Source organism: Mustela erminea, chromosome 3 (genome assembly GCF_009829155.1).
Source record: "Mustela erminea isolate mMusErm1 chromosome 3, mMusErm1.Pri, whole genome shotgun sequence".
Classification (NCBI taxonomy): Eukaryota; Metazoa; Chordata; class Mammalia; order Carnivora; family Mustelidae; genus Mustela; species Mustela erminea.
In genome coordinates this window covers 81,685,538-81,713,503 of record NC_045616.1, presented here as the reverse complement: position 1 = coordinate 81,713,503, position 27,966 = coordinate 81,685,538, and the positions used below count along the sequence as shown (strand labels likewise).

Sequence of the window (27,966 nt, the reverse complement as noted above, 5' to 3'; positions counted from 1 at the left end):
GCCCACCTGAGCCGTCGAGCTAGGTTGAGTGAGGGCTCTTGGGTTAGTTCCTGTTAGGCCCCGGCCGGGGGAGTAGGTTGAAGTCTCCTAAGATGCCCGGTGGGCTGGGGCACCGGGAGCTGTGAAGAGGGCGTGAGGAGGCGGCGAGGGGAGACCCGCGGCAGGCCTGAACAAGAGCGGCGGCCGAGCCCGCCTTCCCTGCACCATGCTCATAGAGGATGTGGATGCCCTCAAGTCCTGGCTGGCCAAGTTACTGGAGCCGATGTGAGTGAGCCAGCCTGGGCCAGGGCCGGCGAACGTGGGCGTTGGGGGCCCGCGGGGGTGTGGGGGGAGGGGAGGCGGCGTGGGGGAGGGCGGAGCGGAGGGGCCGCGGTCGGGAGGTCCCGGCTACGTCTTGTATGTAGTACTATCACCATTGTGGGGGGGGGGTGGGGGGGGGAGCGAGAGCCTGGGGCGTAGAGGCGGTGTGGTTGTGGGACGGGGTGGGGGGGGCGGCAAGGACAGCGAGGGCTTTTTAAGTATAAATATTGAGGTGCTGGAAGGGGTAGCAGAAATAGTGAGGGAATTTAAAATTTTGTTGTTTGAGAACTGCGAGAGATCGCAAGGCTGTCGAGGGATTTTTAAACGTGAATATTGGGATCTTGGAGGGTGTAGCAGGATGTCGAGGGCTTTATTAACCGATATTAGTATGAGACTAAGATCCAGAAGCGGAGTGTGGAGGGCCTTTTAAAAACGTGAGGGCAGAAAGGAGTAGTAGGGACATTGAGGGCTTTATAGCGATTATTGATGAGCGGTAAGGGTTCAAGAATTTTGAAGGATTTGAGAAACACGGGGTAGTTGAAAGGGATATGTGGGCATTGAAGTGTTTTTGGGAATTACTGGAAAGCTGTGAAATATGATAACAAGGATATGAAGGGATTTTAAAATATTATCCAAGAGTTGATAGTGCTAGGAGGACTAATAACTTCTAAATACCATTAAGGGTTGGAAAAAATAAGGGTTTTAAATTTTAAGGGTTGAAAGGGCGACCCTGGTATTTAGTATTATTGGAGGAGTATTTGAAAGGGGGATACCTGAAGCATGCAAGCATTTTTAGTTATAGTTATTGGAGGAATAAAAGGTATAGCAGAAAGACTTAAAGAGTTTTGTAAATATTGTTGAAGGATTGTGAGGGCAACTGAGGATAGTGAGGTGTAGGATATTGTTGAGCAAAAAACAATGAGAAGGGCTTGTTTTTAAAAAATATTTTGGGGGGTGTTAGTTGTAGAAATATTGGGAGGCTTCAAAGGGATAGCAGAGGTACCAGCTTTGTTTGATTGTTTTGTAACCATTGTAAGAGGGTTGGATTGTGGTGTGTTTATTTGGGATACCGGGGTATAGGTAGTTTCTGAGACATCTCATACAGGGAAGAGAGGGAATGCTGAAGGGAGGATTGGAGGGAGATGATACCTAATTCTCCTGGGAAAGAAGGCATGGAAGGGGAAGGGAAGGGATCATTTCTTGCCTTCTTCTCATTTCTACTACTTATTCTATTAGAGGTGAGGACTTCTAAAGGAAAACTTCTTAAAGGACTGCTAAAGGAAAAGGTACAAGAGGAAGGGATGGGCAGGCATGCTTCATTAGATGAGATTACTGTAGTGAAAAAATACAGTTTTTCAGAAGTGGAAATAAGGCATAGTGTGGGAGGCATGGAGGTATGGTGACTTTGGTGCTCTTCGGAGATAGCTACTTTCCCGATTATCTATTTCCTGGTCCTTTTGAGAAATCTTGTTAGCTAACTTTGTTTGTTGTTGTTTTGCTCCTTTGATTTCTTGGACGTTAATGTCTAGGAAGAGATGCACCTGTAGTCCAGTGTATCAGCCTTGTAAAGGTAGGCTGGTTAAAGGAGACAGCATTAGGGGAGGTTTTTTTGTTTTTATTTATTTGTTTGTTTTATTAGGGGAGTTTTGATATCTAAAGTGCTATTTATATTCTGAGGATGCGGAATATGTGAGTAGAGTACAGGTGTTAGTGAAAGTACACTGAGGCTTTTGGGTTTTATATTAGCGATGGTCTGTTTGAAAGTTTTGTAGGAGAATATGGGCCGCTTGAGTATTCATCATACTTTTTCTACAGTATACTTTTGGAGCACAGTGATGGAGATGGATTGTGACAAAGGTGGGAAATGAAGTAAATAGATTTAGGGAAATTGACCACATATGGAACAGACTAAAGAAAAAGGTCTGTGTTTAAAAAAATTCTTAACCTTCATGTTATTTAACATAAACCCTTGTGTGTGTGTGCTGGACAGATTTGCATATAGGCTCTGAGTTTTTTAGTTAAATATGTGTGTCTTTGATAGAAGGTGACAAGTTTTAACGTTATAGTTAAGTGCCCTTCTTTTGTAAACTCCCTAAAATGTTTTATTCTGGGTAGTGGTGTTTTCTTTTTTCTTTTTTTTTTTTTTTTAAGATTTTATTTATTTGAGAGAGAGAGCAAGAGTGAGGCAAGGGGCAGAGGGAGAAGCAGATTCTTCACTGAGCTAGGAGCCTGATGAGGAACTTGATCCCAGGACCTCCCAGGACCCTGGGATCATGACCTGAGCCATAGGCAGCCACTAACTGAGCCACCCAGGCACCTCTGGTTTTTTTCTTAATATGAAAATTTAGTTTGGGTAGGAACTTATTAAACCTCCCAGTAGTATTTTCTCTTGACTTTTTTTGGGCTATTTATACTGATAAGTTTATAGATATTCTGTATTTTCATGGGTAAAAAGTATTTTTTTTTTTAAAGATTTTATTTATTTATTTGACAGAGAGAAATCACAAGTAGACAGAGAGGCAGGCAGAGAGAGAGAGAGGGAAGCAGGCTCCCTGCCGAGCAGAGCGCCCGATGCGGGACTCGATCCCAGGACACTGAGATCATGACCTGAGCCGAAGGTAGCGGCTTAACCCACTGAGCCACCCAGGCGCCCCGGTAAAAAGTATTTTTAAAGTGATTATTTGAGGGGCACCTGGGTGGCTCAGTGGGTTAAAGCCTCTGCCTTCCGCTTGGGTCATGATCCCAGGGTTCTGGGATAGAGCCCCACATGGGACTCTGCTCAGTGGGAAGCCTGACCCCCCCCCCCCCCGCCTGCCTCTCTGCCTGCTTGTGATCTCTGTCAAATAAATAAATAAAATCTTTAAAAAAAAATTAAAGTGAGGGGTGCCTGGGTGGCTCAGTGCGTTGAGCCGCTGCCTTCGGCTCAGGTCATGATCTCAGGGTCCTGGGATCGAGCCCCGCATCAGGCTATCTGCTCAGTGGGGAGCCTGCTTCCCTCTCTCTTTCTCTCTGGCTGCCTCTCCGTCTACTTGTGATTTCTCTCTGTCAAATTAATAAATAAGATCTTTTTTTTAAATTTTTTTTTATTTTTTAAAGATTTTTATTTATTTGTCAGAGAGAGAGAGCGAGAGCGAGCGCGAGCACAGGCAGACAGAGTGGAAGGCAGAGTCAGAGGGAGAAGCAGGCTCCCTGCGGAGCAAGGAGCCCGATGTGGGACTCGATCCCAGGACGCTGGGATCATGACCTGAGCCGAAGGCAGCTGCTTAACCAACTGAGCCACCCAGGCGTCCCAATAAATAAGATCTTTAAAAAAAAAAAATTAAAGTGATTATTTCAGTTTGGTTTCCTCATTTGTTTTGAGTTACATGTTCAACTGAAAGCACATATCATGCTTTTTTTTTTTTTAATCGTTACCTTTTTAGGGTTAAAAAGAGCTAAAAATCACTGTTTAGATTTTAATAATATAGATAGCTTTTCTCGAAGTTAAAATAAAAGTACTAAATTTTTTAAAAGATTTTATTTATTTAATATAGAGAGGGATCACAAGTAGGCAGAAAGGCAGGCAGAGAGAGAGGGAGAAACAGGCTCCCTGCTGAGCAGAGAGCCGGATGTGGGGGCTTGATCCTGGGACCCTGAGACCATGACCTGAGCTGAAGGCAGAGGTTTAACCCTCTGAGCCACCCAGGCGCCCCAAACATACTAATTTTTAGTTCATATACGTAATGGTTTTGGATGGAAGTGGTAATAGGAATTAGCAAATGCAAAAAAAAAAAAAAAACAGAAACAGAAAGAAATAGCAAATGCTGATATCATACATATTTTCATTCTTAGTATGTTGTCATGGGAGATTATTTTTTGTTTAGATACCCTAAAATGTAATAAATGATATGCTAAAATGGGTTGTATTTGTAAATTCACTTTTGGCATATTCCAGATTGAAGAACATTTTCATGGCAGATTGGCATGTTGTTACAACATAGCATTTTGGAGCAGTTGTTAGGTTTTCAGATAATGGAGTTGCAGTGGATATGTTGAATTCATACTATCCCTGGGCATGATCCATTTTTGCTTGTTTTATTTAGCTTAGTTTACAGTTAACTAAATTTATAAAAGATTTTTAAGCATGTTGTGTCTAGTCACTGGTGAAACAAAGGCATACAGTGAGGTATTTCTGAACCAATCAATTAAAAAAAATTTTTTTTTAAGATTTTATTTATTTATTTGACAGAGAAAGATCACAAGTAGGCAGAGAGGCAGGCAGAGAGAGAGGAGGAAGCAGGTTCCCCGCTGAGCAGAGAGCTCGATGCGGGACTCGATCACAGGACCCTGAGATCATGACCTGAGCCAAAGGCAGAGGCTTTAACCCACTGAGCCACCCAGGTGCCTTGAACAAATCCATTTTCTATGTAATTATTCCCTATAGACAAATTAGATATATCATCTGCTAGTAGAACTTATCTGTTACTTGCCACTACTTTTGTAGAGGTGGTACCTATCTATTACTTTTACTAGAGGAAAGACAGAAGGATGGTGCCGGAAGAAATGACTGCTTTAACAGGCCAGAGAAAAACCTAGTACCATATTTGTTGGCAGTGCAGTTCAGGGAGAGAAACCATCTTAGTCAAGAAGTTTATATATTTCTTTTCTTACTGTTACGTGAATAGACGAACTCACATGTCTTGTTTGATGTCTTTATATTGCCTCACTTCCAAAATATCCTAGATATCTTAGTCATAGAGACTATGTAGGGATTATGTGCAATTGGGAGATGTCATGGTTTCTATCAGAAATAACTTCTCATTTTTCAGTATGTGAATCCTTTAAGAGCAATGTCTAAGTAAATCTAGGGGATATATTAATCACTGAAGAAATTAAAAGTTTAGAAAAAGTTCAGGCAAGCATTTTTCAGTAACAAACATGCATTTCTACCCAAAAACGTTGTCTTTAGTGGGAAATGTTTTAAGTTATTTATACCAGATATATTAAATATATATAAACATATATAATTCAAGGTTGCTCGTTTGGCTTATTATAAAAATTTGTCTTGGTGTTAGTTTTAAAAAGAGTGATGGTGTTTGTAATACTTCTTGGACACTTGCTCTATTATAAAACATCTTTATGTGAATCAGGTTATTTAGTTTCTAGTTTGTCTCTATGTCTGATTTACTGTATGACTTTAGAGATATTCTCCAAATTTTCTCTAAACAGTTAATCATATTAGCCTTCTACCTACCTCACTGATATGATATGAATATTAATGTGTAGGCTATAAAAAGGGCCTGTGTACCTTAGAATCATTAAATATAAATGAAATTTTATGGCTTTTGAAATATGAAAATATATTAAACTCTTTTTTGCAAAAATATTTTACTTATTAATGTTAAGCTGTACTGTCACTTTCATAATAATCTAAGGCATGCTGGAGCTAGAGTCTCATTGCAGGCCCTGTAGATAGGACTGGGAATTGCTAGGGAAAGCCATGGCTATGAGATGCACTTTCTGTGAATTCAGTGAATTCAAGATCTTTTTAAGTGCACTAGGAGATTGAATATGTTGTCATCTCCGAGTGTATGATGGATACGGGAGCGATAAGCTTCACATACTAAGATCATTTTATTGGTTCAGTGGTCGTGGAGGGGTTATACTTTGGTTGAACTTTGGAGTTACATGGTGCCATAGATTTGCAGTCCTTAATCACATTAAATTCTGATTAGTAATGTCTGGGGCTGCTCAAATGAGGGGAAAATTTGTCACCTAGCAGCTGTGAGACCTGAACTCTCAGATAAACTACAAAGGTGAAATGAGTATTTTGGAGCTATGTTCTTGAGACTGGGTAGTTCTGATAATGTAGTTAGTGGCTTCAAGGAGTTCGTATACCTCGAAAGTGCTGTCGGACTTGTTTAAGGAGATGGTTACCTATTTCACAGAAAAGGGCTTATTTTGACCAGAAGACTTCTTGGCAAGTTTTAGTATACTAAGTTAAGGACATATTTGTTCTTATGTCCTTTGGTCTGCCTCCTAAATATGTCTGACTTCATTCTTCCTGGCCCAACTGCTATAGGCTAGAAGCCAGAAGTTGCTTTTATAGCTCTATGTTTCCTATTACTGCCTTGTCTCATCCTCTTACAGGGCTGTTACTTACTTTGTTGTTAATTTTTTTAACCATTCATTATTTTGCACTGTAATTATTTGTTTTCATGTTCATCTTTTGGCCACTAGACTGCTTGGCAAGGTATGTCTTGCTCAGAGTAATTTCATTACCAAGCAAGATGCTTGGCCTTTAGTGAATGATCAGTAAATGTTTAAATCAATCATTTTACTTCTATGTACATATAGGTTGGCTGACAATTTAAAACGTAAGATTTTTAAAAAATGTTTTACTTAATTATTTGACAGAGAGAGAGAGAGTGCACACTCAAAAGAAGGGGGAGTGGCAGGCAGAGGGAGAGGGAGAAGCAGGCTTCCCGACATGGCGTCAATCCTGGGACTCTGGGATCATGACTTGGGCCGAAAGCAGATGCTTAACCGACTAAGCTACCCAGGTGCCCCTAGATTTTTCTTTTTTAATAGTCTGATTTTTAGGGTGTACTTAGGTGGTGACTGCTGCTTTGTGACCCATAGTCCAAATATCAAAATGGTGTTTGCGTATGACAGATATATGTATATATATATATTTTTTTACCCAAAATAAATTTAGGGGTAATTTCTTCAGTTCATGAAAGCCTTTAGGGGAAGATGAAAGCTTTTATTTGAAAAGAAGTAGAAAAAAAAATGAAAAGAAGTAGAAGTACCATTATTTCTCTCTTTTTTTTTAAAAGATTTATTTTATTTATTTGACAGATAGAAATCACAAGTAGGCAGAGAGGCAGGCAGAGAGAGAGGGGGAAGCAGGCTCACGCTGAGCAGAGAGCTGGATGTGGGGCTCGATCCCAGGACCCTGGGACCATTACCTGAGCCGAAGGCAGAGGCTTTAACCAACTGAGCCACCCAGGCGCCCCTATTTCTCTCTCTCTTTTTTTTAAAGATTTATTTATTTATTTATTTATTTGACAGACAGAGATCACAAGTAGGCAGAGAGGCAGGCAGAGAGAGAGAGAGAGGAGGAAGCAGGCTCCCTGTGGAGCAGAGAGCCCGATGCGGGACTCGATCCCAGGACCCTGAGATCATGACCTGAGCTGAAGGCAGTGGCTTAACCCACTGAGCCACCCAGGTGCCCCCCTATTTCTCTTTTTAATATCTGTTAACAGATTCTTAGAACTTAATAGTTATTCACATTAACAATTTGAGAATGTCAACTCAGATATTACTTCTTTTTCTTTCTTTTTTTTTTTTTTTTAAAGATTTTGTTTGTAAGTAATGCCAATACCAACATGGGGCTTGAACTTAAAACCCCGAGGTTAAAAACTCTCAGGGGTGCCTGGGTGGCTCAGTGGGTTAAAGCCTCTGCCTTTAGCTCAGATCATGATCTTAGGGTCCTGGGATCAAGCCCTGCGTCGGGCTCCCTGCTAGGCGGGTAGCCTCCTTTCCCCTTCCTCTCTGCCTGCTCTTCTGCCTGCTTGTGATCTCTCTCTGTCAAATAAATAAATAAAATCTTTAAAAAAAAATAAATAAAAACTCTCAATCTCCACCAGCTGAGCCCGCTGGGCGCTCCCCCTGGACCTTTACTTGTTTTTCCAGTGTTGTTTTATTGAAGGAATAATCAATCTGAACACAGATCAGAAGCAGACTTTTTGTTTTTTTATACACTTTTTTCCTTATAAAAATGCAGAAAAAAAAAGAAAATTATTTGTATTTATTTCTAGTTTCTCTTGTGTATATGAACTTCCATGTGATAGCTTCCATATGATAGCTATAATCAGACTCAAATGTAGAATTTTTTATCTGTATTTTTCCATTTGACCTTCTTATCAGAAACATTTTTCATATTCGTGTATTGTTTTTATAACCATCGCTTTGGATGCCTAATATTTCATGAACAGTAGAATGGTTGTGCTGACTTGACTTTTTCTGTTAAAAATAATGCTGTTTTCAGGGGTGCCTGGGTGGCTAGTCGGTTAAGTGTCTGCCTTCTGCTTAGGTCATGATCCCAGAGTCCTGGGATTGAGTCCTGTTGGGCTCCTTGCTCAGCGGGGAATCTGCTTCTCCCTCTGCCTCTCCTCCTACTGATGCACATGCTCTCTCTCTCACTTTCTCTCTCTAAAATAAATAAAATCTTAAAAAAAATATAAAGTTCTTTTTACACCACACACACATACATATATCTATCTATCTAGTGTTAATTAGGTATCAGTATTTTCTGTGTTTGGCTTTATTTCCTGAGACTAACTTCCCTGAAGCTAACTACAGCTACTGGTCAGAGAACATCAACTTTAAAAAAAAAAAAAAAATTATTTATTTTAGAGGGAGGGGGACCATGTGTAGCTGGGCGGCGCACCTGTACATGGAGGGGGAGAAATTCAAGAGACTCCCCACTGAGGGTGGAGCCCTACTCCGATTGATCCCAGGACCCTGAGATTACCACCTGAGCTGAAACCCAGTTGGACAGTTAACCAACTGAGCCATCCAGGCACCCCGTTAATATGAACCCCATGAATATTTATTTATTTATTTATTTATTTTTTAAAGATTTTGTTTATTTATTTATTTGACAGACAGAGATCACAAGTAGGCAGAGAGGCAGGCAGAAAGAGAGGAGGAAGCAGGCTCTCTGCTGAGCAGAGAGCCCGATGTGGGGCTCGATCCCAGGACTCTGGGATCATGACCTGAGCCAAAGGCAGAGGCTTTAGCCCACTGAGCCACCCAGGCACCCCTGAATATTTATTTTTAAAGATTTTATTTATTTATTTGACACACACAGAGAGAGAGATCACAAGTAGGCGGGGGGGGGGGTGGGGGGCGGTGAGTAGGCTCCCTGCTGAGCAGAGACGACCGCCCCCCGAATGCAGGACTCCATCCCAGGACCCTGAGATCATGACCTGAGCCGAAGGCAGAGGCTTAGTCCACTGAGCCACCCAGGCACCCCCCGAGAATATTTTTATTGGTTGTTGATATACATTAAGAGATCATGTTTTGTTTTTTTTCCTCCCAGTGGCTCAGTAGCATATTCATTAATTGTCTCACTTTTTTAGTATATGTGCTGTGGAAGTGAGCATAATTGTCTCACTTCTAAAACAAATATTACACCAAGGTAGAACTTAAAATTGAGGGGCACCTGGGTGGCTCAGTGGGTTAAGCCTCTGCCATTGGCCCAGGTCATGATCTCAGGATCCTGGGATCAAGCCCCACATCAGGCTCTCTGCTCAGCAGGAAGCCTGCTTCCTCCCTCTCTCTATGCCTGCTTCTCTGCCTACTTGTGATCTCTGTCAAAAAAATAAATAAAATCTTTAAAAAAAAAAAAAAAAAAAGAACTTAAAATTGAGCCCATATTCAGAAACGTAGACTTTTCTGGAAGTGGAAGAGATTTAAGTACTGTTGGTTTTTCCTAAAACAAATAGACTTCGATTTTTTTTTTTTTAAGATTATTCATTTATTTATTTGACAGACAGAGATCACAAGTAGGCAGAGAGGCAAGCAGAGAGAAAGGAAGGGAAGCAGGCTTCACGCTGGGCAGAGAGCCCTATGTGGGGCTCGATCCAGGACCTTGGGATCATGACCTGAGCCAAAGGCAGAGGCTTTAACCCACTGAGCCACCCAGGCGCCCAGACTTTGATATTTTTAAGTAGTGTTTCTTGGGTTGGGGACTAAGGTAAAGAAAGACCTTTGCTCTTTGGTCTTGGGATTGGGTATATGTATGAAATCTGTGAAGCTGATGTGCCAGCATAGCAGATGTGTCATATACCTGCAGTGGAGATTTCATTAAAGAGGAAAAAGACAAATTAGAGGTTTTACACATAAAACCTCATTTTACTTTACATTTTTAGGGCAATATCTCTGTTAACTTCCCCTGATGAAAATTCATTCTTGTTGATAGTTATTTTTTAAATAAAAGATAGATAATTGAAAGATGTTCTTAGAACGTTATTATGCAAGATGTGAATTTTAAGGAGTCCTCATATTTCTAATTTCCATTAAACTTACAGAGATTTCTTTTGTTTGTTCTTTAATTAGAACAGAACTACTGGTTGAGCCATAGAATGCGGATTTACAGTAGGAAAGTACATGTGGTATAAAATAGATTTTTAACTCTGTGGAATCGTAACTGAGTTTTCGTTCCATAGGTGTGCTTTCTGCCTGATCTTGAGTGGATCACTTAATTTGTCTTTACATACTTACAAATTTAGGTATCTATAAAATGAATAGCAACCCCTTGATTGTACTGTTAAGGCCTTTTAGAGACTATAATAGAATAGTAATTTTAGATGGGTATTACTGTGTTTTCTAATCTCTTTTTATAACAGAAGCCCCTTTCTATCTAGAAATGTGTGTATTTAATATAGCCATGGATTTAAAATCTTAAAATCATCTTCATTCCCAAATATTCTTGTCCCTGTAGTTACTTAAAGTGAATTTTCATAAGCTTTGGTTACAAATAAATAGCTAAAGGATTTTAAATACTCTGAGGTAAGAGAAGTAAGAAGTAGTCCTGCATTTGTTGTGTAAATTATCAAGGATCTTAGTCATGCTCGGATTTTTGCAATTCACTCTGGAAGTTTGGTTGGGCTACTGTTAGCATTGGGGCCGTAGCTACTGCAGTATTATAATTGTCAGTTTTTAAGGATTATATAGTGGGGGTGATGAAAGAATAAATAAGAACAGTCATAAAGGTACAGAAAATTACAGCATGAAATTCCCCATGTATTTAAGTTTCACCATTTGATCCGTGTGATTTACTATTTCAGACCACCAATTTCCTTCATAGTGTACTTTATGGATACAGATTAAGAACTGTTAAATTTATTTATTCTATTTTATTTATTTATTTATTTTTTAAGGATTTTATTTATTTATTTGACAGAGAGAAATCACAAGTAGATGGAGAGGCAGGCAGAGAGAGAGAGAGGGAAGCAGGCTCTCCGCTGAGCAGAGAGCCTGATGCAGGACTCGATCCCAGGACCCTGGGATCATGACCTGAGCCGAAGGCAGCGGCTTAACCCACTGAGCCACCCAGGCGCCCCAAGAACTGTTAAATTTAAATGGTACCATTCCGTTGGCTGTAAACATGCTTTTTGTATTTGGTACAGAATTCTAACTATCAGTTACTAACAATCACTCATATTGCACAAATACTTAATATCTGTGATCACTCTCTTAAGAATCTAGATTTTTTTTTTTTTGCTCTTTTACCTTCTTGTAACTATTCATCTTGAAGCTTAACACATCACATCAAAACATATTTCATCAGGAGCAACCTTACTCTGCATTTGTTTTTCAGAGTGTGAAGACTAAATACATGTTTAAGGTATCTGGGTTTGTTTAACTCCCCTCATTTATCCAGTAATCTCAATGTTGTGCCTGCTTCTTGCTAGAAACCTCGTATTACCCAGCTTTCTACCTTTTGGGTCATGAGACTCCTCAAAGGTTCTCCTAACAGCAGAAAAAAATGAGATTGTCTCTTTCTACCATTCTCACTTATTTTTATTTTTAAAAATGTTATTCATTTATTAGACAGAGAGAGAGAACTCCCATGCCTGTGAGCACAAGTTGGGGGAAGGGCAGAGAGAGGAAGAAGCAGGCTCCCCGCTGATCAGGGAGCCCAATGAGGTGCTTAGTCCCAGGACCCAGGGATCAAGAACTGAGCCAAAGGCAGCCGCTTAACCGACTGAGCCAACCAGGCGCCCTTGCCATTCTTATTTTTATTCTATTATTTATTTATTTTTTTTAAAAAAGATTTTATTTATTTATTTGACAGAGAGAGATCACAAGTAGGCAGAGAGGCAGGCAGAGAGAGGAAGGGAAGCAGGCCCCTTGCTGAGCAGAGAGCCTGATGTGGGGCTTCATCCCAGGACCCTGGGACAATGACCTGAGCCGAAGGCAGAGGCTTAACCCACTGAGCCACCCAGGAGCCCCCCATTCTTATTTTTAAAAATCCTTTTCTTTCTCTGTTAAAATATCTTCCTTATCCAGGATCTGAACTTTTTAAGTAAAGGTAGAAATCTGATAGATTTTTTTTTTTAATCCTCTCCCATTCGAATGTTGATTAGAACTATTCTGACCAAATACCTTACTGTTTTCAGGAGTGAGATCAAATCTCTCTACACATTTCTGTTTTAAGGGGTTTATGGATTAGCCAAGGTGAGAATGGCCTCTGTAACATTTTTGAACATACTATTATTTGTTTTATTATTTATTATTTTTTTTAGATTGAGTAATTGACATACAATGTTATATTAGTTTCACATATACAACATAGTGATTTGATTTATACATGGTGTAGTGGTCATCACAGTAAGTCAAATTACAGTCTGTCACCATACAGAGTTATTAGAATATTATTGATTGTATTCCTCAGGCTATACGTTACATCCCCACGTCTTACTTACTTTGTAATTGGAAGATTGTGTCTCTTAATCCCCTTCACCTATTTCATCCATTTTCTCTCTCCACCCCCCGCATCAGCTCCCCTTCCTCTTGCAGCCATCAGTTTGTTTTCTGTATCTGTGAGCATTTCTGTTTCTTTTGTTTTTTAGATTCCACATGTAAGTGAAATCATACGGTATTTGTCTTTCTCTGACTTAGCACACTTAGCATATACCTTATAGGTCCATTAATGTTTTTGCAAATAGCAAGATTTCATTCTTTTTTATGGCTGAGTAATAATACATTATATCTATATATACCATGTCATTTTTATCTTCTTTATTCATTTACCTATCAGTGGATTTTTTTGGTTGTTTCCTTATCTTGACTCTTGATGAACATAAGGGTGTATATGTCTTTTTGAATTGGTGTTTTCATTTTCTTCAGGTAAATAGAAGTGGAATTACTGTATGATGTCATAGTTCTATTTTTCATTTTTTGAGGAACCTCCATACTGTTCTCCATAGTGGCTGCACCAGTTTACATTCCTATCAAGCAATGCATGAGTGTTCCCTTTTCCTTACATTCTCACCAAGTTGTTATTGCTTGTCTTTTTTGTTTGTTTGTTTGTTTGTTTGAGATTTTATTTTTCAATAATCTCTACACCCAACATGGAGCTTGAACTCAAAATCCCTAGATTAAGAGTCAGATGTTGTACCCACTGAGCCTGCTAGGTGCCCCTCTTGTCTTTTTGATCATAGCTGTTCTGACAAGTGTGAGGTGATCTCTCTTTGTGGTTTTGATTTGCATTTTCTGGTGGCTAGTGATGTTGATCATATTTTTAAACGCCTGTTGGCCATTTGCATGTCTTTTTTGGAAAAATATGTGTTCAGGTCCTCTGCCAGTCTTCTCTTTTTTTTTCTTTTTTTTTTTTAAAGATTTTATTTATTTATTTGAGAGAGAGACAGTGAGAGAGAGCATGAGCGAGGAGAAGGTCAGAGAGCGAAGCAGACTCCCCATGGAGCTGGGAGCCCGATGCGGGACTCGATCCCGGGACTCCGGGATCATGACCTGAGCCGAAGGCAGTCGTCCAACCAACTGAGCCACCCAGGCGTCCCTCTTTTTTTTTCTTTAAAGATTTTTTTTTCTTTGATCTAATTATAGTTGACAGGTTTTTTTTTGTTTGTTTGTTTTAGGCCTTCTATTCATGTTTTGATCAGATTGTTTTTCTGATATTGATCTGTCTATCCATTTGAGAATTTAGAAGTTGGGTTTACCAAGGTAATCTGTTTGAAAATGGAATTTACATTTTTTACTTAAGAAAAATCCTGGCTAAACTGCCTTTTTTTTTTTTTTTAAGATTTTATTTATTTGGCAGAGAGAGATCACAGGTAGGCAGAGAGGCAGGCAGAAGAAGAGGGGGAAGCAGGCTTCCCGCTGAGCAGAGAGCCCGATGTGGGGCTCCATCCCAGGACCCTGAGATCATGACCTGAGCCGAAGGCAGAGGCTTAACTCACTGAGCCACCCAGGCACCCCTAAATTGCATGTTTTTATTAATGTGTAGCTCCTCATCTTGCACACTTACACTTTCTCCTAGTGCACTTTGATCCTTACCCATAACATTAGCTCTGAGTTTTGTAAGATTGACAGTCACTGAAAGTTGCTTCCTTGGATGTGCATTGATGTTCAAAGAATTAGCCTTTCCCACAGCAATATTGGCAATAAAAATTTTTATTTTATTGAAATGTGAACTTTAAAAATATAGACAAGAAGGAAGTAAAGGTGCTGGCTGATGCTTGGTTTTCTTTTTATAAATTTTATAAAATTTATAAAAATTTTTATAAAATTTATAAAATAAAAATTTTATAAAAATTTATAAAATTTATAAAAACTTATATATATTTATATATATATAAATATATATATTATATATATATAAATTTAAAATTTTATAAAAATTTTTATTTTATTGAAATGTGAACTTTAAAAATATAGACAAGAAGGAAGTAAAGGTGCTGGCTGATGCTTGGTTTTCTTTTTATAAAATTCGCTTTATGTACTTAAAAATATATTTTTCCTATATACATAGATGCACACATCTATGTATATATATTTATGTGTAATATCTGAATATATCTAAATATATATGCTTATTTATTTATATATATAAATATAATTTACATATAAATTATATATAAATATATAAATATATATAAATATATAAATATAAATTGTAAGGTAGATAAACTATTAGGCCTGAAGATTGCTACATGTTAGGAATTGACAACTTAGGGAATGTGGGCTGCCCTGGCATAGATGGTTTTGAATGTTGAAAGACAGGTGACTGGGGCATCTGGCTGGTCTACCTTCAACTCAGGCCTTGATCCCGAAGTCCTGGGATTGATCCCCACGTCAGGCACCTTGCTCAGAGAGGATCCTGCTTCTCCTTCTCCCTCTGCTTCTCTGCCTGCTTGTGCTCCCTCACTCTCATTTGCTCTCAAATAAATAAAATCTTAAAAACAAAACAAAGCAAAACCCAAAAGACAGGTTACTACTGCCTAGGAAAAAAGAAAAAGACAAGTAGATAGAGGCTGTCCTTACTGCCCTTCTACCACTTCTTTTCTTTCTCTTCTAGGTCCCAGATTTTTTTCTTTCTTGCTTGTAGCTGCTAGAGTATTTGTCAGTAATATTTAAGGTGTTAACCTTCTTGTGTTCCTATTTTTTAAAGAGATCCTTAAGATACTGAGAAGATTATCAGTGGACTTGATCACTCTTTTTAGTTGCTGGTACCTGGGGTTATAGGGAATGGGGGAAAGGTGTCCCACTTGCCCTGGTTTTTCATCCTTGGTTACATGGAACAACAGATAGTTCTTGAGGATATCAACAGTGCTTCTAGAGCAGTGTAACTCAGGGGTTGATTGCCACCCTTTCCCTGTTACCATTGAGAAAGCAAACAAATGGAGATTTGGTTCAAAATTCTGGGTATAATTAGAAAATTGAACATAGGAGACACAGTTTTATAAAAATAAGCAGAAAGGGACAGTGTTGCTTGCATTATGTATATGCTCTTTGTTACACAAATCACCTTTGTTTGCAATCCCTTTTTTTAAAGACCTTTATTTTTCCAAAATAGGGGTGACTTTATTAATGACATTGTTATTTGAAAAAAAAAAAAGTTTGAAAATTTTTGTTTTCTCTTTGTCTAACTAGATGTGATGCTGACCCTTCAGCCTTAGCCAACTATGTTGTAGCGCTGGTCAAGAAGGACAAACCTGAGAAAGAATTGAAAGCCTTTTGTGCTGATCAACTTGACGTCTTTTTACAAAAAGGTAATTATTATGTGCCCCCAGCCATATATTTACGTTTTAAATTTAAAGCTTTGAGTAAAATATTGGAAATTGAAGTTTGGAAGGAAAGAAATCAGTCATCATCCTTTAACATTTGAATATGTCCATTCCTGTTAATTATTTATCATGTATTTTGGAATACTTTTTTCCCCCCTTTTGTTTCCTTCTCTGCTTCTTTCCTGTGTTGAAGCAGTTGTAACTCCAATGCTTTTTTGGGGGAATGGGTCCTCTGTAGCTTGTAGCAGAGTCTAGTTGAGGATTGGCAGTGTGACAACTTGTAGATAATGTAGCTTCTAATGTCCTACTGCTTATTAGGACACTGAGCTACTTCTTTTCCCCCCTCTTGGCTGGAACCTTCCTGATCCTTCCTGTCCAGGAAGAGATGGACATGATCTTCTCTTTGTGCTTTTAACTTCTGATCTTCTTACCAAAGTCCTTTCCATATGTGCAGAACTTCCTGGAGTCCTCCCCTGCTAATTCTCTGACCTCAGCTCCTACTACTCCCCTTCACTTGTTCCATTCTATCCACCTTGTTCTCCTTGCCTTTTTTTTTTAGCCTGGCAAACATGTTCCCAACTCAGGGCTTTTGAACTCATTTTACTCTTGCTTGAAATGGTTTCTTCTCTTAATGGTTTCTGGTGTCTTCTCAAATGTGCCTTTTCAGAGTAGTTTCCTTTGAGTGCTTTATGTACAGTATATTATACCTCATGCCCCTATTCATCCTTTCCTCTTCCCAGTCTGGCTTCATTTTGTTTGTCATGGCGCTTGTCACTTCCTGCCATGTTAAATGTTTGTTTGCATTTTTATCTGTGTCTCCCCGCCCCCGCATCGTTTGTCTTTCCTTTGTTGAGAACGGCTACTTGGAACCTGCGGAGCTTGGTACATAGAATGTATTCAATAAATATTGTTGAATATATGAAAGGAATGTAGTTAATGCATAATTACTGGTTGATCTAACAGTTGGTATGAGAAGATATCCTTTAATTCAAATATCGCCTTAGAAAGGAAAGATAGTAAGTAAGTATGGCTTCTTACTTGAAAAGTTAGAATTACACAGTTTTGGGTGAATTTTAGGGCTTTTTTTTACACATAAAAAATCCAGTGATTTCTCATATATATATATATATATATGAATATTCATCTTATATGAATATATGAACATATTATATGAATATATATTATAAATATAAGAATATTTATTCTCATATATGAATATTTTCTTTTGAAATTATTAATTTGTATTACTTGGTTTATAGTAGTTTCAAAATCCAGAAATAGTATCCTTCATCATAAGGGTTAGACTCATTTTTAGTTCCACCACCAGTATTTGAGATGTTCTGCTTTCCTCACCTTTGCCGTAGAGTGTTTTCAAACATCTGGCTTTGTTTGTGCAACACTTAAATAGTGTTTCTTCTCCTTAGAAACTTCAGGTTTTGTGGATAAACTGTTTGAAAGTCTCTATACTAAGAACTACCTTCCACCTCTGGAACCAGTTAAGCCTGAGCCAAAACCACCAGTCCAAGAAAAAGAAGAAATTAAAGAAGAGGTAATACAAAATTTTCTTTGTCTTTGGGGACTTTTAAGATCCTATTACTAGTATCATTCTTAGTTGGAAGTTGACCTCTTAAAAGTAATCATCTGTTGATTGAAATTTCTGTGTTTGGCACATGATACAGATTCTTTATCAGGGCTTCTAAGTTCTTTGGACTTGAAATGTTGGAAGAGTTTCAGATAGTGTGTTTAGTGTTCCAAGAAAAAGTTTAGTAATATTGAGGAATTCACAGAAATCTTATTCAGGGACTTTAGAAACCGAAAACTTGGTTAAATGTAGAGGTTTGATTAAAGTAAAGTATTGATAAAACCTTAAGAGAAATTATTAAGTAACACATTTCCATATACTCGACCATCCATTTTCTCTTTTTTAGCCAGAGTATTTTTTTATAATTAATGTAGTTATAAATATCATTGTTAATGAGTGAAAGAAAAAGAAAAAAATGTTTTTATAATGTTGAAGTACAAAAACATTATTATTTATGGTAATCTAATTGTTTGAACCAAGGGGAAAATTTTATAGAGTTCATTCGTAATTCTTTTTATATATAGACAAAACAGTGTTGTATAAGAATATGGGCTCTAAAATCAGGTTGCATGAGTTAAAATTGTTGTTCTAAAATAAGTTACTGGGGCGCCTGGATGGCTCAGTGGGTTAGGCCGCTGCCTTCGGCTTGGGTCATGATCTCAGGGTCCTGGGATCGAGTCCCGCATCGGGCTCTCTGCTCAGCAGGGAGCCCGCTTCCCTCTCTCTCTCTCTGCCTGCCTCTCCGACTACTTGTGATTTCTCTCTGTCAAATAAATAAATAAAATCTTTAAAAAAAAAAAATAAAAATAAAATAAGTTACTTATTTGCTTCATTTTCAAATTAGGAAAATGATCATTACTATGATCTACTACTAAATAGTGGTGAAGTACTACTAAGTAGTGCTATTGAGTAAAACTTCATTGAGATTTTGTATACTTACACATCCTAATCAACTCCCTGGTACATAAAAATTTGTTATTATACAGAAATATTTATTAACTTTTATTTTTATTATGAGTATCTAATAAGCTTTTTATTTAAGAATGATTTTAAGTTTACATAAAAATGACAGGAATCCTACCTAAAAGTTCAGTGCACTGTCTCTCTGTATTCACCTATTGAAAATTAGCCCCATTTGCTCTCTTTATATGTTAACACCCCAGACCATCATGTTCTGAATCTAGGAGTAAGTTAGATACATCATGATCTTCCAGTATTCTGCATTTCATAAGAATAAGGATGTTCTATTACTTTTTTTTTAAGTTGGCTCCACACCCAGTGTGGAGCCCAGCGTGGGGCTGAACTCACTAGTGTAGAGATCAAGATCTGAGCTGAGATCAAGAGTCAGATGCTTAACCGACTGAGCCATCCAGTCATCCTGAGGATGTTCCTTTAGATAGCTATAATATCATTACTAGTTTCATTAAATTTAATAAAATATCTGTATTTCAGTTTTATCAATTGACACATCAGTGTCCCCGTTGCCTTTTTTTTTCCCTCCCCAAAAAAGTTTCCCCTTTTTTATAGATTCTTTTTCTCCTCCAGTACAGGATTCAATCTAAGGATCATGTATTGCATTTAGTTGTCATTTCTGCTCTTAAAATGCTAGGTTGATTGAATGGATCCATCATTAAAAGAAAACAAAAGAAGTCATTAAATGACTATATTTAAGATCAGTGGAAACCACTGTCACAGTTTTGGTTTTGGCTCATGCCTTGTAATTGTTTCATAAAATCTTATTAAAATAGGAAAGACTCCTGGTGTGTTATTTCAAGTAATGGAAATAAGAGGAAACTTATCTACCATTACTTGATAATGTATAATTTTGGGTCTATGTGTATATGTTAAATCTTTAAGAAATAGTTAAAATCTTTGTGCTATCTGTCCTTTTCTATAGTTGTTGAAATTCAGCGGACCAGAAGTATCTGTTTGAAAGATAGCTGGTTTGAATATAGGAGAAAAATTGCATTATTTTGAGTTTGGAAGGACAGTTTGAAAAAACATCACATTGTTATGCCATTTCATTTTTGTATCTTTATTTATTTATTTTTATTTATTTATTTTTTAAAGATTTTATTTATTTATTTGACAGAGAGAGATCACAAGTAGGCAGAGAGAGAGGAGGGAAGCAGGCTCCCTGCTGAGCAGAGAGCCCGATGCGGGACTCGATCTGAGGACCCTGAGATCATGACCTGAGCCGAAGGCAACGGCTTAACCCACTGAGCCACCCAGGCGCCCCTCATTTTTGTATCTTTATAGTAAATCCTAATTTTGAAAAGTTTGAGGTGGCTATCAGCTTCTGTGTGTAAATATCCCAAATGATACTGTCTGGCATTTTTCTTGTTTCCTAAGATTTTTATACACAACTTAATTGTCATCATTGACATAAATAATAGCTCATATGATAGTATATAAACTAGTTTATAGTAATTCTGTTAGATAGTGTGGAATGAAAGGGGTTTGAAGTACCACACACCATTGGCTAATGGGCTGTATTTCTGGTCTGTGCTGAGTTAATGCTCAGAACAGTGTACAGAGGTTCAAATCCACCTAAGACCTAGCCATTTTAACTTTATTCCTGGGTCCCCAGTTAACGTTGTACCATCAGTAGTTTTAACAGATTATTGGTCACACGGGGAACCATGTAAGAATTTGGATCATTGCCACAACTCAGGTGCAGGAAAAACCTTTGGTATATATGTGCCATATTTATGAAGCACAGTGTATTTTATCTGTAGTTGGAAGATGACTTGTGAATTTTCTATTCTTACAATTGGCTGTTATTAAACCCTTACCCTAAGTTCATGCATAAGCAAAAGAATCATCCATTGTGATAAAAGATCTTAAGTATTATAATTCCTGATTTGCACTATGCCTGGTCATCTGAAATGTTAGAAGGCAGTTTTTCTTAGATATGGATTTTTGACTGGAAATACGAGAACCTGTAGCAGTTTTTCCTTCCTTTGTTTGAAAATATATTTCGTTTTTATTTTTTAACATATTATTATATTGTAGAGAATTTTCAGCATACGTCATAAGGGACAGTTGTATAATGAATTCTTACCTTTCATCACTCAACTCCAACAACCCATCAGTCCATGGCCAATCCTGCCCAACCAAATACCTGTTTGGTATACATTTTTTTTTTTTTTTTTTTTAAAGTAGGCTCTACACCCAGCATGGAGGTCAAGACCTGAGCTGAGATCAAGAGTCAGATGCTCAACTGACTGAACCGTCCATGCATCCCTTATTTAGTATACTTATATATCAAAAAGTGTTTAGTAGAATGGAGGCTCTTAGACTTGTGTAGCTGTGATAGATCAAGATAATGAATAATTAAAACTTATATGTGCAATGATTAGACTTCTAATAGAGGATGTGAAGTAGAAAGATTTAAGTCAGGTGGACAACATAGGAGAAAAACTTTAAAAATTACTGTGCCTGGTGATACCATGATTCTATAAAGAAATCTACTTTTCATATTCTTAGAATAGTAAGATTGAAGTAGATGAGAGGTTTTGGTTTATGAAGTGGTAAGTTTATTTATTTTTTAATAATCTCTATACCCATCATGGGGCTTGAACTAAATGACTCTGGGATCAAGAGTCGCGTATTCTTTCTAATGGAGCCAGCCAGATGCCCTGAAATCTTCATATAGAATTTAAATCCAAGAATATATAGGATTATAATGCCAGATATATGTATGTATACACACACACACATATATATGTATATACACACACACACACTCACTTTTTATTTTTATTTTTAAAATATTTTATTTATTTATTTAACAGAGGGATAATAGTGAGAGAGATCACAAGTAGGATGAGCAGCAGGCAGAGGGAGAGGGAGAAGCAGCCCTCCCTCACTGAGCAAGCAGCTTGATGCGGGACTTGATTCTAGGACCCGGGGATCATGACCTGGGCTGAAGGCAGATACTTAACTGACTGAGCCACCCAGGCACCCCCCAAATAACTTATTTTAGGTTAAGTTAGAAATAATTGTGGAAAAACATATCCTTAGCCACCAGGAAGTTGTAGAAAATTTATAAAATGGAGAAGAATGCAGATTATTATTATTATTATTATTATTTTTAAAGATTTTATTTATTTATTTGACAGAGATCACAAGTAGGCAGAGAGGCAGACAGAGAGAAGGAGGAAGCAGGCTCTTTGCTGAGCAGAGCGCCCGACGCGGGACTCAATCCCAGGGCCCTGAGATCATGACCCGAGCCGAAGGCAGCGGCTTAACCCACTGAGCCACCCAGGCGCCCCTCAGATTATTATTTTTCAACTTTTAAAATGTATTTGTAAGAAGCCAGAATAATGAAAGAAGTCTCCATGTACCCATCATTCACCTTCAATATTTACAGATCTACGAGCAGTGATCTTTTACTATAGTTCAGCCAGTTTTTAATCCTCTTAAATTACTTTGAAATAAATCCCAAAGATATCATTTTATCTATAAATACTTAATATGCATGTTTCTAAAAGATAATATTTTAAAAGTGATATTTTAAAAAATTTATATAAAAGTAATTCCTTAAAATAGTAACAGATACCTAGTTAGGGTTTAAATTTCTGATTGTTCATAAATGTCCATTTTTCCCTATTTGTTTTAATCAAGATCTAAATAACCAGGTTGGTTGATATTTCTTTTTTTAAAAAGATTTTATTTATTTGAGAGAGAAGGTGTGCATGTGCGTGTGCACACACACATGCACACAAGAGTGAGGAGGAACAGAAAGGGAAGAAGAGGGACAAAGCAGACTCTGTGGGAAGTGCAGAGCTTGCGTCAGGCTCTATACCAGGACCTGGGATCATGTCCTGAGCCAAAACTAAGAGTTAGATGCCTAACTGCTTAACTGACTGAGCCACCGAGGAGCCCCTGAAATTTCTTTTTTCTTTTTTTTTTTTTCAAATGTCCTTTTCCTTATTCCCTCTCACTTCCCTCTCTCCAGGGTAACCACTATTCCTTCCTCTAGTACCATGTACTAGTTTCTCCTGTTTTTTCCATTTTATGTAAAAGGAATAACAGTTTTTGCCTTTCTTTAGTTTTTTTTTTTAAGTTTTTGTTTTTGGGGTGCCTGGGTGGATCAGTTGGTTAAGTGGCTGCCTTTGGCTCAGGTCATGATCCTGGGGTCCTGGGATCGAGCCCTGTATCAGGCTCCTTGCCCAGCGGGGAGTCTGCTTCTCCCTGTACCTCTGCCTGCCAATGCCTGCTTGTGCTGTCTGTCAAATAAAGAAATAAAATATTAAAAAAAAAAAAAGATTTTATTTTAAAATCTCTACACCCATCGTGGGGCTTGAACTTAAAACCTTGAGATCAGGAGTAGCATGTTTCACCAACTGAGCTGGTCACATACCCCCCATTAGCTTATTATGTGAGGTTCATCCATATTTTGCAGGGCCTTTGACTTCTTAATAGCATTATTGAAATACAACTCCCCTACTATACCATTCTCCTATTTACAATGTACAAATGTGATGGTTTTTATTGTATTCAGAGTTGTACAGCCATCGATACCCATTATAATCATTTTCATCATCCAAAAAAGAAATAGTGTACCCATTAATCTCTTGCCCTCCAGCCCTTCTCCTCCAGGCCCCTCCCCCTCTCTTAGGCAACCACTAATCTTTATTTCTTTATGGATTTGCCTGATCTGGATATTTCATGTAAATAGAGTGATACCATTTGTAGTCTTGTGACTGGCTTCTTTCTTTCACTTCGCATAATGCTTTCAGAGTTCATTTGGTTGTATCACATATTCTTTTTTTTAATGGCTGAATAATACTCCATTTTATGGATATATCACATTTTCTTTTCTTTTTCCTTCTAATTTTTTTTATTATGTTAGTCACCATATAGTACATCATTAGTTTTTGATGTAGTCTTCCATGATTCATTGTTTGTATATAACACCCAGTGCTCCATGCAATATTTGCACTCCTTAATACCCATTACCTCACATATTCTTTGTTAGGTCATCAGTTGATGCATATTTGGGCTGATAGGCAAGCGGTTAATACATTTTGCTTTTAGGAATAATGCTGGTGTGAGCATTTATGCCCAAGTTTTTAGATGATGTTATATTTTTATTTCTCTTCAATCCTTTAACTTTTTTTTTTTTTTTTTAGATTTTATTTATTTATTTCAGAGATAAAAAGAGAGCATGAGTAGGAGGAGGAGCAGAGGGAAAGGGACAAAGCAGAGTCTGTACTGAGCACAGAGCCTAATGCAGGACTTGATCCCATGACCCTGAGATCATGACCTGAACTGAAGTCAAGAGTTGGACACTCAACCGACAGAGTCACCCCAGCTTCTTGATCCTTTAACTTTTTTTTTTTAAGATTTTATTTATTTTTTTGTCAGACGGAGATCACAGAGAAGCAGGCAGAGAGAGAGGAGGAAGCAGGCTCCTCGCTGAGCAGAGAGCCCGATGCAGGGCTTGATCCCAGGACCCTGGGATCATGACCTGAGCTGAAGGCAGAGGCTTTAACCCACTGAGCCACCCAGGCGCCCCATGATCCTTTAACTTTTTAAGAATATTTTTTCTCCATTAGAAGTTAATACACATCCATCAAAAAAATCCTTGCAAAATATAGAAAAGGAAAAAGATTTCCAAGTTGATGTCTTTTAAGTTTCTCTTAATCTTTAAATCCCCCTTTAAACCTACTTATATCTTTCTCTCTGTCTTCTTTTCCTCACCTCCTTTTTTCCCTTAAATTTTATCTTGTTGAAGGAACTTAGTCTTTTGTGCTATGCAGTTTTAACTGTCTGTATTTGTAGATTGCATCCCAGGGGAGTAATATATACTCTTTATTTCCCGTAAATAGGTAGAAAGAATGATTTTTAAATATAATCTAAGCAAATGATTCATGTTTTAGCCAGTGCCATATGTTTGCCATATTGTAGCTATCATTTTAGGTTGCCTGAGATTTACTAAATTATCATCATCTGTCCCATTCACTGACTCCTATTTGTTAAGTAAGCTTCTCCATTAGATGGACATTTGTTTAGCTCTTGTAAATGACTTTATTTCACCTTTCTCTAGTAGAGGCTATTTATTTGTTTTGAGATTAACTTTTTCAAAACAATAAAATCACAGATGATTTCTGGTCAGTCTTAACTGTTAAGCTTTAAAAGAAGATAGTATTTCCATGAATTCCAATACCATTTTTCTGTAAATCTTGTGAAATGTGTAATTTTATGGCACTTACTAACTTTACCATTAATTCTTGAAACCTTTCCTGTGAAATAAATCTACAGTTCTGAAATTATGAATATATTTTACAATTAGGGAAACAAATCATTTTACTGTATGATACTTAGAGACTTCCTCTTTCTGTGGTTTCATTATAAGGGATGAATTGCTGTTTTCCTTCTTACTGCTATTCTTATATTAATATTTAGGGTGTGTGGGTGGCACAGTTGGTTGAGAGTCCAACTCTTGGTTTTGTCTCAGTTGTTACCTCAGGGTAATGAGATAGAGCCCTGTTTTAGGCTCCATGCTGAGCTCTGGAGTCTGCTTGAGATTTCTCTCCTTCTGCACCTCCTGCTTGTGTGTTCTTTCTCTCTCAAATAAATAAATCTTAAAAAAAGAAATTAACATTTAAAAATAAGTGTATTACTTTTAAAGTAATTTCAGCATCTTTTTTTACTCCTCTCTGTTGCCTAACTTTTTTGTATATAATTTGCAGTATTTCATTGTATTTGGCCCTCTCTTGTACTAGAAAAATTATCAGATAGATGTGTTTCATAAATAATAGAAGGACTAATCTTTTTCCTATTGAATGCTTTCATATAGGTATTTCAGGAGCCAGCAGAGGAAGAACGAGATGGTAGAAAAAAGAAGTATCCTAGTCCCCAGAAGACTCGTTCAGAATCTAGTGAGCGAAGGTGTGTGTTTATATTTAATTAGGGAGACACTGATAACTTGCATTTTAGTTACTGCAAGGGCATTAATGGGGTTTTTAATGTATATACTGATGCCTCTCTCTCAACTGATTAAAGAAGGAGGTGGTTATCTTCCCTCCATTCTGTGTTTTTTGTCTTTGTCATACTTTCTCTTCCTTTTATAAACAGTCATCATTATGTGCTTTCCCCAAGAGCACAGGGGTGGGAGTAGTCTCCTTAGAGGATATTAATGAAATGTTCCATTTGGTTAGGGGTGCTCACTATTAAGATAATCCATAGTATATTATACTACAAATAGTTCAGTTTATATGTTGATTCATCAGCCTGTGATTAAAAAAATTAGTCTTTTGTTTAGGAAAACTTTGGTTCTGCCTTTCTTCTTTTCTCGTTTTAAATTTCTGCTTTTCCCCTACCCCTGCCCATACTTTGGTTTCACCTCTTTTTGTCATTTCTCCCCACCCAGTGTAATTGAGGGAATGTTTTTTCTTTTTATATAATGGGTCAGAGGAATTATGTTGTGGTTTTACAGCTTTCTGAAAAAGCTCAAACACTATGACATTTGATGAATCGAGGGTATTTCGTACTCCTGATTTGTTGGCGTACTTGGTTTCTATAGTATACATATGGCGTTTATATCTGTGTATTACAGGACACGTGAGAAAAAAAGAGAAGATGGCAAGTGGAGAGACTATGACCGGTACTATGAGCGGAATGAACTGTACCGTGAGAAATACGACTGGAGAAGAGCCAGGAGTAAGAGTCGGAGTAAGAGCCGGGGCCTGAGTCGAAGTCGAAGCCGAAGTAGAGGGCGCAGCAAAGACCGAGATCCAAATAGGAATGTTGGTGAGTAGATGAGGCTTCCTCCTAAAAATCTCTGTATTCCTTATCTTGCTCTGTCTTGAGGATACCAGATCGCCCCTTAAAAGCACGTGTACCTTTACATGTTTGAGCAATGTAAAATCTAGAATTGTCTCAAAAACCTAATGCTAATTTTGTTATAAAGACAGGGCTCTGTTGTCAGGATGGAGTCAAAGGAGTTGGACTGAAATGCTCTTTGTAAGGATATCATAGTACATGCCTGGACTTAAAGTCATTTTGTGTAATTGAAACTAATGTCTTTTAATCAACAAAGCTATCACTGGAGGAAAAGTACCTGTTCCGTCCCTCACCCCCTCACTAAAAATAATTGTTTTGCTTTAAGGTGGTCTGGAGTTTATAAAATTAAAAAGGAAACAGATAAGTAGATAACTGAGATCCCAACCACTGATCTCTCGGGATATCCGTTTGGAAGTTAGTTCTTAGATACCTTCCTTATTAAATATGAGTTTTTTTCCATTATGTATTGATGTCGTTGTTATAAAAGATGATTTTACACAAGTTACTGGTCAAGATATGTCATGTTGTTGATGTTCCTTCTTTTAGGATATATTAATAATGAAAACACTTTGAAATATGGACAACTTAGTGAGTTTATTGCAATATTCTGTTCCCTGTTCTGTGAGAAAACAAACATCGTTAAGAACATAAGTGCCTAATATTGTTTCTTGTTTTTATTTTGTCTCCGAAGCAGAGCACAGGGAAAGATCAAAGTTTAAGAGTGAAAGGAATGACTTGGAGAGTTCCTATGTGCCTGTGTCTGCACCACCTCCGAGCTCTTCTGAGCAGTATTCCTCTGGGGCACAGTCTATTCCCAGCACTGTTACTGTGATCGCACCTGCACACCACTCTGAAAACACAACGGAGAGTTGGTCTAATTACTATAACAATCATAGCTCTTCCAATTCTTTTGGTCGAAACCCACCACCAAAGAGGCGATGCAGAGATTATGATGGTAAAAATTCTCTTTTATATTGTACCCAGAAGTACTAGTAAAGCAAATGTTGCTAATATTGCTAGTGTATGCAGAACTTATCATGGCAAAAAGTCTCTTTCCTCTTACATCCAAAAGTACTAGTAAAGCAAACGTTAGTATTGTATACCTTTTCATTATAGTCCAGATTTTGTTAAAAAGGTTGAGTGAGAAAGAAAACCTCCTTTAGCATATGCTTATTTACTTTCTTGATTTAATAGTTTGGCTCTGGTTAAGAGAATGTTCAAATTTGACCCATTCGTTTGTTTCTTATTGTTCTTATTACTTTAAACACTGTAAGTACACCACAAAAATTGGTAGACATTAGGAATTGTAATTTTTTTTGGTAGGTTTTGGTGCTGGGAGTCTATTTGTTTATGTGTGTTTTAATTTTTTATTATGGAAATATTTAAATATTAGTAAAAGTTGACAAAATAATGTAATTAACCCTAATGTATCCATGATCTCACATCAATAGTTAGGAGATCATGAGCATTTTCGTTTTCATCTGTACT

General features: G+C 37.6%; 1 protein-coding gene across 5 annotated transcripts in view; it reads left to right on the top strand.

Moving 5' to 3' along the window:
• The window catches only part of RBM27 (RNA binding motif protein 27), an 87,889-nt gene continuing 59,923 nt past the window's right edge, over positions 1–27,966 (top strand). For 3 of the 5 annotated variants that reach the window (XM_032336286.1, XM_032336285.1, XM_032336283.1), the window contains exons 1-6: positions 1–264; positions 15,967–16,085; positions 17,525–17,649; positions 25,493–25,584; positions 26,252–26,445; positions 27,170–27,433. In XM_032336286.1, the coding sequence (XP_032192177.1) occupies positions 206–264; positions 15,967–16,085; positions 17,525–17,649; positions 25,493–25,584; positions 26,252–26,445; positions 27,170–27,433 (853 nt within the window). In that variant the 5' untranslated portion in view covers positions 1–205. The remainder of the gene's footprint in view (positions 265–15,966; positions 16,086–17,524; positions 17,650–25,492; positions 25,585–26,251; positions 26,446–27,169; positions 27,434–27,966) is intronic. The other 2 variants (XM_032336287.1, XM_032336284.1) reach the window with 1 other exon arrangement.